The 16841-nt window shown below is 25.7% G+C and overlaps 5 protein-coding genes across 5 annotated transcripts; 3 read left to right on the top strand and 2 right to left on the bottom strand.

Annotated features, from left to right (window-relative positions):
* Nucleotides 1-1889: 1889 nt before the first annotated feature.
* Nucleotides 1890-11581, bottom strand: LOC134830908 (COMM domain-containing protein 4). The gene is made up of 2 exons (XM_063844525.1): nt 11390-11581; nt 1890-2740 (listed from the first exon to the last, which is right to left on the bottom strand). Exons 1-2 carry the CDS (start codon nt 11390-11392, stop codon nt 2132-2134), a joined length of 612 nt encoding a protein of 203 aa, XP_063700595.1. The 5' UTR covers nt 11393-11581; the 3' UTR covers nt 1890-2131.
* On the top strand, nt 3411-7738 carry LOC134837216 (uncharacterized). Its single transcript, XM_063852584.1, has 3 exons — nt 3411-3696; nt 5676-6011; nt 7311-7738. The coding sequence occupies exons 2-3, from the start codon at nt 5684-5686 to the stop codon at nt 7634-7636; spliced, it is 654 nt and encodes a 217-aa protein (XP_063708654.1). The 5' UTR covers nt 3411-3696; nt 5676-5683; the 3' UTR covers nt 7637-7738.
* LOC134837215 (zinc finger protein 254-like) lies at nt 7746-8803 on the bottom strand. The gene is made up of 2 exons (XM_063852583.1): nt 8621-8803; nt 7746-8562 (listed from the first exon to the last, which is right to left on the bottom strand). The coding sequence occupies exons 1-2, from the start codon at nt 8726-8728 to the stop codon at nt 7795-7797; spliced, it is 876 nt and encodes a 291-aa protein (XP_063708653.1). The 5' UTR covers nt 8729-8803; the 3' UTR covers nt 7746-7794.
* LOC134830899 (RB-associated KRAB zinc finger protein-like) lies at nt 10195-11543 on the top strand. Its single transcript, XM_063844513.1, has 3 exons — nt 10195-10427; nt 10483-11102; nt 11164-11543. Exons 1-3 carry the CDS (start codon nt 10311-10313, stop codon nt 11348-11350), a joined length of 924 nt encoding a protein of 307 aa, XP_063700583.1. The 5' UTR covers nt 10195-10310; the 3' UTR covers nt 11351-11543.
* A 1837-nt stretch (nt 11582-13418) lies between the features above and the next one.
* LOC134837013 (palmitoyltransferase ZDHHC23) lies at nt 13419-16642 on the top strand. Its single transcript, XM_063852318.1, has 6 exons — nt 13419-13636; nt 13882-14025; nt 14102-14351; nt 15426-15676; nt 15983-16172; nt 16235-16642. Exons 1-6 carry the CDS (start codon nt 13512-13514, stop codon nt 16340-16342), a joined length of 1068 nt encoding a protein of 355 aa, XP_063708388.1. The 5' UTR covers nt 13419-13511; the 3' UTR covers nt 16343-16642.
* Nucleotides 16643-16841: the final 199 nt, after the last annotated feature.

Below are 16841 nucleotides of genomic sequence, written 5' to 3'. Positions count from 1 at the left end.
GAGCATCAAAGAATGTACGGTTTAAGGGAGATGATCCGTTTAACGTTTTTGAAAACAGAGGAGAATTACCTGGAGCTGATTTTTTACGATTTGTTGTGATTTTTTTCGTGATTTACATTTCACTTAGAAAAATTTAAGAAATAAAAATTGCTAATTTTTTTTCAAAAAATTTTTAAATGTGATATACAAAAATTGAAGTAAAATAAAAAAAAATAAGTTTATTACAAATTTTTTCGATATTCAAAAATAAATTTAATTTTTTATTTACAATTTTTAAATTTATTTATTTTTTTATTTTTGATTATCTTTTAATTTTCTAAATTAAATTAATTATTTTTAATAAAAATAATAATCTATTTTTATTTATTATTTTTTTAATTTATTATTTAATATATAATTTAATAAAAATAAATAAAATTGAAAAAAAAATAAAAATAAATAATTATTTTTATTAAAAATAATTAATTTAATTTAAAAATAAATTTAGAAAATTTAAAAAAAAATAAGGCAATAAAAAAAATAAATTTATTTTAAAAGTCTTCATTAATTTTTGTTAAATGAAAAAATATCAACTTAGTTTAATTAAAAGCTCATTGTACAAAAAAAATACTATTAAAGGTTTCCAATAACTTTGCTTGTCATTGAAACATCATCGACTTAAGCTGCTCAGCACATAATAAAGAATAATTGAATATGTTGCCTTCCTACAGTCGAAAAAAAAATTTGTAGGTGGCAACTTTGATACAAACGAATTATTATTATGTATTAAAAGGGATTGTTTGTTCGATTATTATCGCGGCAAGTTTCAAAAAATCTAATTTATTATTATTAAAATGAGGTGATTTAAATAAAAAATAAAAGAATAGTTGAGTTGTGCGTTCGTTTTTTTGTTTCGTTGTTCCGAAAATAGGTCTTTAATAGTAATATTATTGTAATTTTTCTACTGTTTCTATTGTTGAATTTTGTTGGTTTTTGTGTGGTTTTGGAGACCTCGAAGTAAGATTTTGATAAAAAATGGAAATAGATGAATATCAGATTTTTTTAAGTTTCATATCTCACCTTTTTAGTTTTTTTTATTAATTTTTGATTATTTGTTAAATCTAAATTTTTGAAAATTCTAATTCCAAAGTTTTTTTTTAAATAATTAGGAGCCTTCATATTTTTTTAAAGTCATATTTTAGACAAATCATTTAAAATAAAGATGTTATAAGTTCACTTTTCATTCGAATAAAGTCAAAAGATTTAAATAAAGTATTTGCGTTTTAAATATATTTTGCGTTTAAATGCGTTTGGCCCTCTACCGGTAAGTAGTTGAAGTACAAAAATTCTACTACTTTAATTTTTGAAAGCTTCAGTTTAAAAACATAAAAAAAAACTTAAATTTAATTGATTAATTATTAATGAAATTAAAGTTTAATGTTAAACAATTAAAAAAAAATTAATAAATATTAATAAATTAATAAACAAAAATTTTTTACCTTTCAATTTAAATTCAATTTTAATTAATTTATTTTAATTTTTTTTTTTTTTTTTGATATTGAATAAGATTTAACATAAAAATTTTCTAACTTGAATTTTCTTTGAGGAAATTTTAATTTAAAATTTAAAAAAAATACTCTCGAAATTTTATAAATTTTTTTCATTAAAACAAAAATTTTTGTAAATTTAGAAGGTTGAAGTACAAAATTTAGTTTCAAAATCATTTGAATTGAAATATTTTTTAATTTAATTAATTTATTTAGTTAAAAATTTTAAGCTTAGTTAAACTTAAAAATATTATAATCTATAAATAGAAAAATTTATAAGAATTTCCTTAAAAATTATTATCTTTATAATTTTTCTTAATTTTTTTTCATTAAAAAAAATAAAATTATTTAATTTGAGTCAAATAATTTTTGTTAAAAATAATTTTTTTTTCAAAAATATTTTATTATTTTGGTTTTTATAAATCATGTTTTCAGCTAAAATATGAAAAATTTTTTAAAAAATTTAGTTGCCTATGTTGAACCTGCAAATTTACTTTTGCACTATTTTAAATCAATAAGTTATTTAATTTCGTAGAAAAAAATATGAAAAAAATTTCTTACAAAAAATTAATTTTATTTCAAAAAGGAAAAAAAAATAATTTAGCTTAATTTTCATCCATTTTATTCGTTCCTTCATCATATTGCTTCATAATTTCATGTGCCGTCTTCAGTTCCTTCAACAGCAACGGAACATCATTCTTATGCACATTCAAAATTTCTGTGAAATTTTTCTGCGGCACTCCTTCAACCAATTTTCCCGTCACCTTAAATTGCAATTGCACAAAATCCCCCTTCCTCGTCGCCTCAACATCTTCCACAGCATCAACTTTCAACACTTTCCCGGCCAAATCCCGTCTAATCCGCTCGGAAAAATCCTCGACAACTTTACAAATGGCCGCCGCATGTTCCTTCGGGAACCCCAGTTGCTGCAATTCCTCGTTGAAGGTCATTGTCTCCGTGTCGAATTTCACCGCATTCACCATCAAATACCGCAGACACGAAATTGCCGCCTTCACGACGTCCAAATTGCTGCCTTTCGCATCGACACCGAACGCATCTCGTACTTTGTCCTCCGGCAAGTCTTCGCCCAAAATGCTGCGGGCGACGTGCTGCGCAAACAGACGCAATTTTATCGAGCTGAGCGTGACAAGTTGCGAATGGATGCCAGTCAGGACCCAGTCGGGGCAATCGCCGTCGCCACAGAAACGGAATTTCTGCAAAGAAACGAAGGGAAATTGTCTCAAATTGGGCATAAAATCCAATAAAATTAACAATTCGGAAAGAAGTTGAGAAAAACATGTTTTTAATTTCCATTAATTTCACGTCATTGAATCCCTGAATCGAAGAAAAAATGCGGAACGGAAGGAACGAGTTGCACCATATTTACCTTTCCGCCTAATTTGGTACGTGAGAAAACAAAAAAACGAAAAAAATCTTCCTACGCGCCGTTTTTATCATTAATTTACCGCAGCTCTCGTGTTTCTTTTAGCGCCGACAGAGTAGTTGTTGACCACGACAATTTATTTATTACTAACTGAGGGATTACATTACCGTTGCTCGCGCGAATTTATCGCATTAACGCGTCATCATTAAGTGGCCCTCCAAGCGAAAAACCGCCCGAAATGTCATGGAAGTCTCTCGAACCGACGATTTTTCGGCGAATTTTCCTTTTTCAGCACGAAACGCCCCACTCGTCATCGTCGTCGTCGTCGTAGATGATTCAAATTTTCACACATAATAAACACATGAAAAACAACAACAACGATTCGCGTTGCGTGCATGTCTTTGTGGCTCTGAAGATAATAAAAAAGGGTAAAATTTTCCACTATATAAGAAAGTACAAATTTCATGGATCAACTTAGTCACATAATTAAAACCAAACGATTAACATCATAATCAGGCGAGGAGAGAAGAAGTTTTTCAGTGAAAAGAAAAAAAAAATAAAAATTATTGTTTGAGAGATAAAAAGACTTGTTTGAGTGGGAGAAAACGGAAAATTAAAACATTAAAAAATTTTAAATTATTAAAAGTCGTAAAAAAAGGAAAAAAATTCAGGCAAAGATTTCATTCAAGAAATATCTTTGGAGGAATAAAGTGCGAGTCTGAGCTCGAAGAAAAGAATTTAAATGTTTAAAGTGTAAAGTTCGAAAATATAAAATAAAAAATAAAAGTAAGTGTCGTTTTAATAACAAAACAAATTGTCAATAATAATTTTGAAAGAAATTTGTGATTTTAAGTGAAATTTTCGGACAAATTTTAGTTAAATTTGACTTAAAAAACGTTTTAAAAAACATTAAGAAAATGTTTTTAAATTAAAATATTTTTTTTATCAATTTTTGCCGCTCCAAATAAAACTCAATAGTTTTTTCTGCAAATTTTTAGAAAAAAATGGGGGGTAAAAAAAGTAAAAAATTTTGAAAAACCAGAAAAAGCAAGTGTTTTAGCATTCATATTTGTATATTTAATATTGATTTAAGAACATTTTAGTTAAAATTGAAAAAAATTCATATCATAAAAAAATAACTGTCAGATTTTTTTGAAAAATATTTTCAGTAATTTTTATATAAAATAATTTTTGAGGGGAAAATCCACTCTATAATAAAATTTTCAATACAAAAATTTTAATAAATTAAAAAATATTTAAAAAATTATAAAAATGTCTTAAAATTTAATAAAAAAATAGCCCAAAAACGGTAATTTTTGATGAAGTTTTAACTTTTTTATTTTTTTGCCCGACTAACTTTTTGGATTTTAAAATGACAAAACTATGCGGCCTTATTTTAGAAAAATTGAAAATAATAATTTTTAAAATCAAAAGTAATTGCTTACAATTTTTCTTAGCTTTCAATATAATATGAACTGAAAATAAATTTTTAAATAAAGAAAATAAAAATTTCAGTCAAAAATGAACAAATTCATATTGTTTAAGAAAAAAAATATTTTTTTTTAAATTATTAAAATTTTAGATTCATAGTAAAAATCTAATTTTTATTCGATTTTTATATCAGATTTTTTTATTGGTAAAAATTTAATTTTATTACTATACGAATTTTCAAAAAATTGTCAAAAGAAAATCATTAAAAATTAATTAAATCTAATTATATCTTTGGTAATAAATAAAAAAAAATAATTTAAAACATTTTTAAATAAATTCTAAAAGAGCTTGTATTCTAAAAGCATAAAAACTCACTGAAATTATGATTTTTTTTTTATTTATGAATAAAAATTTTTATTTATGAAAATTCATGAATTTTTTCAAATTAAAAATTTTATTTTGTTCAAAACATATTTTTTTGATGATATTTTTTTTTAATATAAAAAAAATCTGAAAAAAATACTTCGAAATTAAATATTTAGAGTACATGTTCAAATTAATATTTCGTAGAAAATCGGAGTTTCAACCTGTTGATTTAAAATTATCAACGATATCTGTACGTGGTTGATAATGAAAAATAAGTAGAGTTTACATAAAGATATGAATAAATTAATTAAAAATTAATTAAATTTAATATTTTATCAAAATATAAAAAAATAAATTTAATATTAGGTATTTTAATTTTTGAGTCAACATCATTTTTTTTAAAGAAGCAAAAATAATGAAATTTTTGGAAAAATTGAAAAAAAAATAAAATTAAAAGATTAGAATTATTTTAAAGATAATTTACGTCGATGTATGAAGCCCCTTAAATTAATTAAAATTTTGCACCAAAAAATTTACATATTTCGGTAAAATGCTGAAAGAAGATAAAAAAAAATTACCCATTATGAGTAATTTAAAATTAGAATTTTTAAAATTTAATGTATGAAATTGACAAATTGTGTCATTAAAAATCATAAAATTAATTTTCATGAACTATCCCGAACTACTTTCTCACATGACATGATAAATCCACCAAAAATGCAATTAACTTTGATTAATTTTTCCACAAAAATCATTTTAGAAATCCCTCACCTAATTACTCATTTTCACTTTACGTGACCAAACACACACACACATTTCCCTCTAAAATTTCCATACCTGACATTTTCGCATCATACACGAAATTTGATCCCTCGTTCATACGTCGTCTCTTGTACCTTTTTTGTATATTGTCTCCTACTTTTTTAAAAATAACATTCCGAGTAACCGAACACTTTTCACATTTGCAGACGACAAAATGTTCCTTTTGCCATTCATTCTGAGCACATTTTGTGTTCTCTGTCATGCGGCGATTCCGCCTGAGGCCATTCTGCCGATGCTTCTCGAGCAATCTGGTCACGCCGGGAATGCATGGCGCTTCGATTACTTGCAAAACGTGGAAAAGTTGCAACAAATGGACGAATTGCTGCGTCAATATCGCACGTATTTGGTGAATGCGATCTACGAGAACAACAATGACATTTGCAACTTGTTTGATTATCTGACTGATAACAACGCGAATAATCGGAATTTCAACGAGGAGGCGTGGAATCACGATGTAAATGAGAATGATAACAACATTAAAGGTAATTAGTTGTCCCTTGTTCGTGATTAATTTTCAAGTTTTTAAGCGATTTAAAAATTATTTAATTTAATTTTCTAATATTTTTTTTGCATTAAAGTATTGATAAGAATTTTTTTTCCTTTTTTTAAGATTTTCAAAGTTAAATAAAATAATTTAAATTCTTATTTTTTTATAATTTTTTTTTAATTTTTTCCAAATTTGGAATTACTTGGAAGAAAAATTGATTTAAATTTTTTTATTATTTTTTTTCAAGCGATATAGATTTTTTCTGGTCTAAATTTCAATAATTATTTTAAATTTTTTTATTAAAAATAAATTAAATTAAATTTAAAATTAATATAAAATTTAATTAATTTAAAATTTTTTTTTTAATTTGAAATAAATATAAATTTAATTTCCAAACGAAATTCAAAAATTAATAAAATTTTTGAAAATTAGCAAAATAAAAAAAAATTTACAAAATGACAAAATTTTAGCAATTTTTTCGTTTAACATTTTTTTGTTTTTTATAATCTAATATTTGAAACTTTCAAATATTTAATTGATTTTCACATATTTAGGTAAAAAATTTTTAAAAAATAACTGACAAAAAAAAATGAAAAAAAAATCATAATTTTATGAAATATTTTTTTTAGAGAAGAAAATTCAAGTAAAAATATGATTTTCAAAACAAAAATTAAAATAATTGAAAATTTTTTATAAAATTTTTTGAAAAATTATGAAAAAACACCAAAAAAACGATAGGTAAATTTTGATGAAATTTTTAACTTTTTTTTTTATTTTGCCCCATTGGAAAAAAAATAAAAATTTTTGAAAACGTGACTTAAAAAAAATTTTTTTTTTCTACATTTCAATTAAAAACGTCTGATTCAAGCCAATTTCTTTTGTTTTTTGTATGATTTTAACGTAAACAGTGATTTTTCAATAAACAAATTCAAAAAAATGTCAAAAATATTTAAATTTTTTATTTTTCCCCTGATTTTTTTTTTCGACAAAATCGGAGGGGATGGGGCGACTAAAAATGGATATATTAAATTTATTCGCTTTACATAGCTAATTTTTAATTTTTATAAAAATCTTATAAAATCGTTCAAAAAATTTTCGCTTTTTTGATTATTTAAAAAAAAATAAATACCTAAAATTATTTAAAAATTCTCAAATATTGAGAAAAAAAATTTTTTTCTATAAATCTCGTAAATACTTAACTATTTTTTTTTTTTTGAATTTTTTCGACAAAATTGTTGCAAAAAAATTATATTTAATTGAAAAATTAAATTAAATTCCCTTAAAATCTTTCCAGATGCATCCCGCAAACGTCGCTCCAGCAACGAACAACCCCAAGAAATATCCTCGCATCACCAAACCGCCATCGACATGTACTTCGAAATCGCCAGCATCGTTCGAGATCGTCTCTTCTACATCGAATTGCTCAAAAAACTCCAACATGTCTGCGCCACAAACGACTCCGGGGCATATTTCAAGCGTGATGGCGTCGCCAAAGTCATCGGAAAGAAGCAAACTTTTCACTCGTGGGGCGGCAAGAGAGAAAGCGGTCGTGGCAAGGACCCGCTTAAGGATCAGGTAATTCCGAGATCGTATCCTCCGTTCCATTCGTGGGGCGGCTAAACGCATCACGCGACCGATTTTCCTGTAAATTTCAATCTTCTTATCATCAAAAGCCACAAGCCAATACCCTACCTAAGCAAAGATGTGAATAAAAAATGTAAATGTGCTAAAAAAAAAATTAATTTTTTATTCCAGAAGACAAAAAAAAAATGAAAGCTTCAATCGCTTCCGAACATCTCCTCTAACGAGTACTCGATGCATTGATCGCGACGTTTGTGGGCCGCCATCGTTTGACCGTAATTCGACTTGAACGAGCATTTGTCGCAGGAAAACAGGAAAATTCCGGGATGCATGTCGTCCATGTGGCGGTTCAACTCGAATCTCCAAAAGGATTTTCCGCATTCTGGGCATTTGCGTTTTTTCTTCTTGGGAGAAATTTTATCGAATTTTCGCTTCATTGGCTTAACGATCGCTACACGAGGATGAATTTTTCGCATATGTTTACGCAAATCTGACTTTTTATCAAATTTTGAATCACATTTTGAGCAATTTTGCGACTTTTTGGACTCCGATGAATGTTTTTGAACATAATGAGTGTCCAAATCAGCGAAAGATTCTCCACAAATTTCACATTTGTAGGTAGTGTCATCGTAAAATACTTCCAAATCGCTCATAGATGAGTTGGAATTTTCAAAATTTTCACTTTCAGAAGATGAATTTTCGTCAGAAGCTTCAGGTTCTTCAGGAAATTCACGATTTTTAGGAATTTCAAGCTTTGCAGACTCGCTACTTTGGTTCAAATTCTCGTCATATTCCAAAAATGCACTTTCATTGAGTGCTAATTCGTCTATTTTTTCCTCAAAATCTGTGTTTTCATGGATCGACATGAAAATGTTTGAATCCAAGGAAGAATTTAAAAACTGGCAATAAATTCGATTCATGTCGTCGACGCACAAGTCACAGATTTGTGTAAAATTTTCATCAATCTAAAAGTTCAAGGGAGTTACAATTGAGAAAAAAAATATTTTTGTAGAGGAATCTCACCGAAATGTTGTTAAAATTGAGGCATTCCTTCAACTTTTGAACGTCGTTGCCTTTTAAAAAGTTTACTCCTGGTTTTTGGCAAACTGAACAAATGCGATTTGCGTCCATTGTTGGGGTTTCAGTGGATTTTGGGACAATTATTTGTTAAAAATGGGATAAAATTTACATTTCTTCAAAGAGTCGTTGAAGTCTTATCTAAAACAACGGATATTTGGGGTCGTGCATGGATGCGCGAACAGACAGGGTTGCCAAATTTGACAAAATTTTAAAAAACTTTGTAGAATTTTTTTGTTTTTATTTTCTCATTTTAATAATTTTGTAATTTGAGCTAATTTTGAGGGATTTAAAAATTCTTCAAAATAAAAATTAAAAAAAAATATAAAAAAAACATCTTTTTACGAAATTTTAGGTTAGAAATTTACTTTTAAGGCTAACTTTTGAATTGATGATTTTTTTAATTTTTTTGACATTTTTTTTTTTTTTTTTTTGAAAATTCACTTAAAAATTTTTTAATAGAAAAAAAAGATAATTTTAATAAAATATCGTTTCAACAGTTAAAAAAAGAAATAATTAGAGCGCTCCAAATTTATTTCGAACTTTTTGTCCCAGAAACTTTTTTCAAAATGGGGGGGAGGCAAAATAAAAAAAAAAATTAAATACTTTTTCATACAAAATGACAAAATTTTAACTATTTTTGATAAAAAAAACTGAATATTTTAGTTATTTCTATGTAATCTACATTGAGATTTGATCATTTCAAATTTATCTTAGAGTGTTTTAAGTTAAAAATTTAAACAAAAAAATTTCGTGAAAATTACTGTCAAAAAAAAATTTAAAAATAATTTAAAAAAAAAATTAATTTTTTAAGAAATTTTAAAAATAATTTTTTTGAAAAAATTTTTAGAGAAGAAAATTCATGTTAAAATACGATTTTTAATACAAAAATTCTAAAAAATTGAAAATTTTTTAAAAAATTTTGGGAAATTCCTTGAAAAAATATGAAAAAAGACCAAAAAACGGTCAATTTTGATGAAATTTTTAACTTTTTTTTATTTTGCCCCATTGGATTTTCGACTTTTGAAATGGGGCATGGGACAAAAAGTTCAAAAAAGGAGCGGCCTTAAAGTGTATTAAAATTTTTCATGAATATATTACGTTTAAAATACCAATTTTTCGTTAAAGATTTTTTCATCTTAAAAAATTGATATGTAAAACGTAATAAACTTATGAAAAATTTGAATGTACTTGAATTTTTGAAACAATATTTTATTGAAATTTTTTATGTTATGATCAAAAATTTTAATATTTTTATGGGTTTTCATTTAAAAAAATCATATTTTTATTTTTTCCTTTATAAAACTTTTAAAAAAATTCTACTTAGTGAATTTTTCAAAAAACAAAAAAAAAATAATATAAAGAAAAGTTTTAAGTAAATTTTTAAAATTATGTCAAAGATTTTTGCATTATATCGAATAAAAAGTGAAAAAAATTATAATATCATTAGCAACCCTGCACCAAATTTTCGTTACCTAATCTTTGTCAGATCCGCTATCTCCTTCAGTTTGCCGAAACCGTTCACCGACATTGACGAAATTTTACAAAAAACTTGTAAAATTATTCATTTTTAATGAATAAAAAACGAAAAATCTCATAAATATCCGTGCCTAAACGTAAAATTTGTTGGAAAATCATGTTTCTTCAGTGTATTTGCCGTTTGTGCTTGACAAAATTCGATGATCCGAATCAATTGTTTGTATCGTACGACTATAACTTAGACTACGCTTTGGCGTCCATTTTTAACAAAGAGGTAAGCTCAAAATATTTTTACGAAAATTTCTTCATGACACCTAAAAACTTCCCAGATTCAACCGGAATTTCATCATTTATACAAAATTTGCGGCCCATGCGGCAACAAATTGCTGGATTTTCACAATTTTTATGTCAGTGTCCTGCAGAACGAGGAAAAACTATTGGATATAGTTTTAAACCAGAAACTTGGGATAGTTGAGGCCCCAATTGAGGTCCCGTCACCGCCAATTGTGGAAAATTCGACGCCAATCTACGAAGAAATCTCATCCGGAAGCCTGTCTCTTCCCGAGGAAGATATCGAAATGTCGGATGACGGCGACTCATTTCATGAAAATTTCATCGACTCGTCATCGTCTGTCACCAGCACATGCGAAAATGACCCGAACCTCGATAATTGCATGGAAAAATTCATGAAACTGTCTGAACCGCAACCGATGGAAGTGGAAACTATCAAAACGCATGAAGATTCTCGACGAAAAACGCGCTGCAACGAATGCGGCGTCTACGTCATGAACTTATCGCAACACAAAAGATGCGTTCACGAGTTTTCCGGGCAGCAAAAGTGCGAAGATTGCAACTCGGTGTTCACGAATCGCTTGAAACTCCTGATGCATCGTTACTACAAACACGTTCCGCCCCGATTTGAGTGTCCGCATTGCGATAAAAAGCTCAGGTGAGGAAAATTTCTTCAAAAAATTAAAATAAATCGATAAAATTAAGAATTTCTTCCACAGAACTAAAGGACTTTTACGAGAACACATCTACCAAAAACACTGCGAAGGCGTTTATCTCTACCAATGTGACTACTGCGAGGCTCAATTCAATTACCGCACGTCTCTCGTCATTCATCAGAAGCGTTTGCACAAGTCGCAGTACGAAATCGCGAAAAATCATCGCATGGCAATGAGATACAGACCATAGAATGGTCGATCCGCCTTCAAATTTAAATGAACGACTTACCATTTTTTCAAACTTTTGACTAAATTATGCTTTGATTCCTTTGATTGATATGTCACTTATCAAAAATTGTACTTTAAAATTTGATTTTGACACAAAAAAAACTATTGCATCCTTTAAATATTAAAAAAATAATAAAGAAATACGAGATTTTTAATTAATTTTGTTTTTATTTTGGTACGAATGATTCAAGTGGAAAATGTAAACAAACCGGTGATTTTGTGAAGATGGACAGAATGAACGTACGGTACTTTTTAGTAAGTGTTCCAAAAATTTTTTTTTTAATTTAAAAAAATTTCTAAACTTTTGTATACTTTTGTAAAACAAATACCTAAAAAAAATAAAAAAAATAATTAATTTAATAAATTTATAAATTTAATAGATTAAAATTTTAATTAATTTAAAAATAGTTTAAAAATTAAAATTAGATTGAACTTTAATTAAAAGAACAAAACCAAACATATTTTGATTTCTAAAAAAAATTTAAATTATATTTTTTCAATTTTTTGAATATGAATTTTTTTAAATATTTATTAAAAGTTGTAAAAAAAAAATAATTGTAAAAAAATACATTGGTTTTATGATTTTTCAAAATATTTTGAAAAACGAATTTTCAAAATTTATTCTTTTTATTTAAAAATTTATTCCTTGTATTTAATTAATTTATTTTAAATTATAAATATAATTTGATTTTAAATCATTTATTCTAAAATTGTTCGGAAACTTAAATTTTAAAAAAATCTTTTAGACATCTTTAAAAATTTTTTTGATCTTAAATTTGTTTTTTTCTCAAAGCATTGTTCTTGATTTAGTTTTCAAAACAAAACTATGTCAAAGAAAAAATTTTTTTTCAGTTTCAATTTTTTGGCAGTTTTGAGTTATAAAATGATTAAAAATGATAAATTAGAGCCTTCTGACAAATTTTTATCCATTTGGAGCAAGATTTGACAAAAATGGCTTTGACACAGTTTTTGATTTAGTTTTGCTCTTGATTTAGTTTTCAAAACAAAACTGTGTCAAAGAAAAAATTTTTTTTTCAGTTTCAATTTTTTGGCAGTTTTGAGTTATAAAATGATTAAAAATGATAAATTAGAGCTCTTTGACAAATTTTTATCCATTTGGAGCAAGATTTGACAAAAATGGCTTTGACACAGTTTTTGATTTAGTTTTGCTCTTGATTTAGTTTTCAAAACAAAACTGTGTCAAAGAAAAAATTTTTTTTTCAGTTTCAATTTTTTGGCAGTTTTGAGTTATAAAATGATTAAAAATGATAAATTAGAGCCTTCTGACAAATTTTTATCCATTTGGAGCAAGATTTGACAAAAATGGCTTTGACACAGTTTTTGATTTAGTTTTGCTCTTGATTTAGTTTTCAAAACAAAACTGTGTCAAAGAAAAAATTTTTTTTCAGTTTCAATTTTTTCAAAGCCTTCTGACAAATTTTTATCCATTCGGAGCAAGATTTGACAAAAATGGCTTTGACAAAGCTTTTGACACAGTTTTTGATTTAGTTTTTCTCTTGATTTAGTTTTCAAAACAAAACTGTGTCAAAGGAAATTTTTTTTCAAGCATTGATAAAATTTGTGAATAAAGTATTCAAAATGTTTCAAAAAACATTTTAGGGCATTCTAAAAATTTTTTCTCACATTTTTGTTCTCAAATTTTGAAAAAAATTGATAAGCTTAATTTTTTCATAAAAAGTATTTAAAACGTTTACTATTTAGTATTTATGATTAGAATTTGTTTTTAAGTTTTGTTTTCAAAATTAACGAAAAATCGTTTTAAAAACTAAGAAAAAATTTTTAAAAATTAAAAATTTTTTTTTTAAGACAAAAATTTAAAAATTCTTAGACAATTCTTAATTTTTTTTGACTATTTTAAATTAAATTTCATTAAAAAAAATAATAAATATTTCAAAATAATTTCAAAATTCTAAAAAAAAATTGCCGTACGCATTTACTCGATCCTCCGATTACAAACCTCGAAAGTGATTTGTTTTTGTCGAAAAACCGCATTTCTCGCTCATTGGTTTTGTTTACATCAGTCTCTTCAGAAATTTTCTTTCCGTGCGGTGCGAGAATTTCCGAAAATTAAAAATCGGGACCTTTGCCGTTCGCCATCCGTCATGAACTATGACGACGACGATTTGGATCCGCTGTGCTGCTGCGAGTACTACGACCGCCACAAGCAACGAAATCACATCTTTTTGTGCTGCTGCCAGTGCACGGAGCTCGATGAAGTTGGCGATAGGTGAGTCTATCCATGCCGCGTAGCTACGTGCGTTCTATATAATATTGGTTCAGTTGTTGTTTTTTTTTGTGGCACACTGACAAAATAATCGATATTTATATTGTATAATCATTTCTGTGTGTCGTCGTCGTCGTCGTGGTCGCATAACAATTATTTTTACTGAAATTTTATCTCTCGCACTCCATTTCCGAGCTCCGTTCCCGTCTCGCACGCGACTAACGATGAAATTCCATGTTCTTCCGTAGATTTTTCAAGTGTCAGCCTGTCGAGAGGAGACTGCGGAGGGAAATGTGGCTCACGATAATGGATCGCATGCGGATCCCGTATCCCGGCGGAGCGCGTCCCATGTTCTGCGAGAGCTTGGTGACACTTTTTCTCGTGCTTTTCAGGTGAGTTTTGGCGTTTTGCAGGGAAATTTTTTGAATTTTTAATGATTTTTTTCGTCGCACATGCCACGAACATCAGTCAGTTAACTGCAGCAATAAATGTCTACAGCACATGCATCGTGTGCATTTTACTCGTGTTCGTCCTCTTTTACGCCAGAAGAAAGTATCAACTACGCGAACGGACCAATTTCTACTTCTACTGGTGTATTTGGTCAGTGGCTTATTTGGTGGTCTTATTTCAAACGAATGTACCGATAATGGAGGTCTTGCCGGAAGAGAATTTGTTATTTGTTGTTCTGTTGAGTCTCATGCTCCTCTGTTTTTATATGGTGAGTTACTTTTGTGGATCTGAAAATAATTTTAGAAATGTTTTTTTATTTAATTTTAATTTTAATTTTAATTTTAATTTTAATTTTAATTTTAATTTTAATTTTAATTTTAATTTTAATTTTAATTTTAATTTTAATTTTAATTTTAATTTTAATTTTAATTTTAATTTTAATTTTAATTTTAATTTTAATTTTAATTTTAATTTTAATTTTAATTTTAATTTTAATTTTAATTTTAATTTTAATTTTAATTTTAATTTTAATTTTAATTTTAATTTTAATTTTAATTTTAATTTTAATTTTAATTTTAATTTTAATTTTAATTTTAATTTTAATTTTAATTTTAATTTTAATTTTAATTTTAATTTTAATTTTAATTTTAATTTTAATTTTAATTTTAATTTTAATTTTAATTTTAATTTTAATTTTAATTTTAATTTTAATTTTAATTTTAATTTTAATTTTAATTTTAATTTTAATTTTAATTTTAATTTTAATTTTAATTTTAATTTTAATTTTAATTTTAATTTTAATTTTAATTTTAATTTTAATTTTAATTTTAATTTTAATTTTAATTTTAATTTTAATTTTAATTTTAATTTTAATTTTAATTTTAATTTTAATTTTAATTTTAATTTTAATTTTAATTTTAATTTTAATTTTAATTTTAATTTTAATTTTAATTTTAATTTTAATTTTAATTTTAATTTTAATTTTAATTTTAATTTTAATTTTAATTTTAATTTTAATTTTAATTTTAATTTTAATTTTAATTTTAATTTTAATTTTAATTTTAATTTTAATTTTAATTTTAATTTTAATTTTAATTTTAATTTTAATTTTAATTTTAATTTTAATTTTAATTTTAATTTTAATTTTAATTTTAATTTTAATTTTAAATTTTAATTTTTTAATTTTAATTTTAATTTTAATTTTAATTTTAATTTTAATTTTAATTTTAATTTTAATTTTAATTTTAATTTTAATTTTAATTTTAATTTTAATTTTAATTTTAATTTTAATTTTAATTTTAATTTTAATTTTAATTTTAATTTTAATTTTTTACCTTTTTAGGTGCATCGTCGCAACAAAAAATCATATTCCGGCGCCTTATCATCGTCCTCCTCGTCATCCGGAGCTGTCAGCGGGCTCGATGAAGATGACTCAGCAACCGTTCTGCTAATCTCGCCGGATAACAATACAGAAAATACGACGAAAGACTGCGATAACGACGGAGAATACGAATTATGGATAAGTGCTTACATCAATTATTTTAATTACAAATATTACATAGCAGGGTGTTGCCTTGGAACTGCCGCTTTTTTGTAAGTTTTTATCGTGACAAAAATCAAAAATTGTTAAAAAAAATTTTTTTCATGCAAAATAATTTTTTAAATAATTTTTTGTTCGAAAAATTTTACTAAAATTTAATTTTTTATCAAAATTATCATAAATTGAACGAAAAAAAAATAATTTTTTGATTTAAGGCAATTTTACTTGATTTTTAATACCAAAATTGGTCAAATTCAGTTTAAAATTTTTGATTTTTTTTAAAGAGATAAATTTTAGGCTAAATTCATTTAATTTTCATCACAAAAATTAAAAATTCACACAAAAAATTACATTCCCAGGTGGTACTCGAATCTCGTTGTGACGACAGTCTGTCATCCGTTTCCCGTTTTTCGAATATTCCACGTTGAAATATTGATGCCGGACGACTGTACGGATGTGTATGACCAGTACGAGCTGGCATTGTGTTTCGTTGGTGCGTTATATGCACTCGTTTTTGCGATATTTTTGTTTGCAAAATTCGTGCAAGAGGTTTGTTTATTGATTTGCTGCCGAATTTTGTTGCTTTTTAACGTAACGAATTTTTCCCGTAGATTTACTACATTGTGAGATCGCTCGCATTTAGTAATTGGAAGTCTGAGGAAACCCGACATAGCCGTAGGAATTGCATTAATAACTGGCGCTCATTTTTGTGCAACTAGAAAAAAAAGTTGCTGGTTAGACGTAGATCATTAAAAACAGGTACTAAATTTGATAAAACGGAAAAAAATGTGATAAAAATCCCTTTTTTGTAATTTTTATTATAAAAAAAAATTATTAAAAATTTTTCAAAAAAAATCCTTTAAAAAAACGCTTCACAATTTTCATAAAATTAACACAAAATTAGCTTTTCTCCGATTTTTCCGACAACAGTATTAATTTTTTTGGCATATTTTACTTAAAATATTTAATAAAATAAAATCAAAATAAATGTTACCAAAAAAAACTGCTTTAGTTTAGCACAAAAATCTCTCCAAAATAAACCAAAAATAGTCAAAAAAATGGAAAGTTGCCTAGAAACGATCAAAACTTTGAGATTTTTGTGATAATTTAAGATAAAAGTGAATCTTAGTCAACAAACATATTAAAAAAAAAAAAAATAATTTAGATCAAGCGAGAAATTTCTTGCTTAATTTTGACTCAAAAAAAAAAACTACCACA

This window comes from Culicoides brevitarsis, chromosome 1 (genome assembly GCF_036172545.1).
Source record: "Culicoides brevitarsis isolate CSIRO-B50_1 chromosome 1, AGI_CSIRO_Cbre_v1, whole genome shotgun sequence".
NCBI lineage: Eukaryota > Metazoa > Arthropoda > Insecta > Diptera > Ceratopogonidae > Culicoides > Culicoides brevitarsis.
The sequence above is the reverse complement of the archived record's forward strand: the minus strand, read 5'-3'. Positions and strand labels throughout refer to the sequence as shown.

Coding starts and splice junctions, on each gene's coding strand:
- LOC134837216 (XM_063852584.1), top strand. CDS start 5,684: ATGTTCCTTTTGCCATTCATTCTGAGCACATTTTGTGTTCTCTGTCAT. Junction 6,012..7,310: donor GAATGATAACAACATTAAAG/GTAATTAGTTGT, acceptor AAATCTTTCCAG/ATGCATCCCGCAAACGTCGC.
- LOC134837215 (XM_063852583.1), bottom strand. CDS start 8,728: ATGGACGCAAATCGCATTTGTTCAGTTTGCCAAAAACCAGGAGTAAAC. Junction 8,563..8,620: donor TCAATTTTAACAACATTTCG/GTGAGATTCCTC, acceptor TTGAACTTTTAG/ATTGATGAAAATTTTACACA.
- LOC134830899 (XM_063844513.1), top strand. CDS start 10,311: ATGTTTCTTCAGTGTATTTGCCGTTTGTGCTTGACAAAATTCGATGAT. Junction 10,428..10,482: donor CGTCCATTTTTAACAAAGAG/GTAAGCTCAAAA, acceptor AAAACTTCCCAG/ATTCAACCGGAATTTCATCA. Junction 11,103..11,163: donor CATTGCGATAAAAAGCTCAG/GTGAGGAAAATT, acceptor TTTCTTCCACAG/AACTAAAGGACTTTTACGAG.
- LOC134837013 (XM_063852318.1), top strand. CDS start 13,512: ATGAACTATGACGACGACGATTTGGATCCGCTGTGCTGCTGCGAGTAC. Junction 13,637..13,881: donor CTCGATGAAGTTGGCGATAG/GTGAGTCTATCC, acceptor GTTCTTCCGTAG/ATTTTTCAAGTGTCAGCCTG. Junction 14,026..14,101: donor CTTTTTCTCGTGCTTTTCAG/GTGAGTTTTGGC, acceptor CACGAACATCAG/TCAGTTAACTGCAGCAATAA.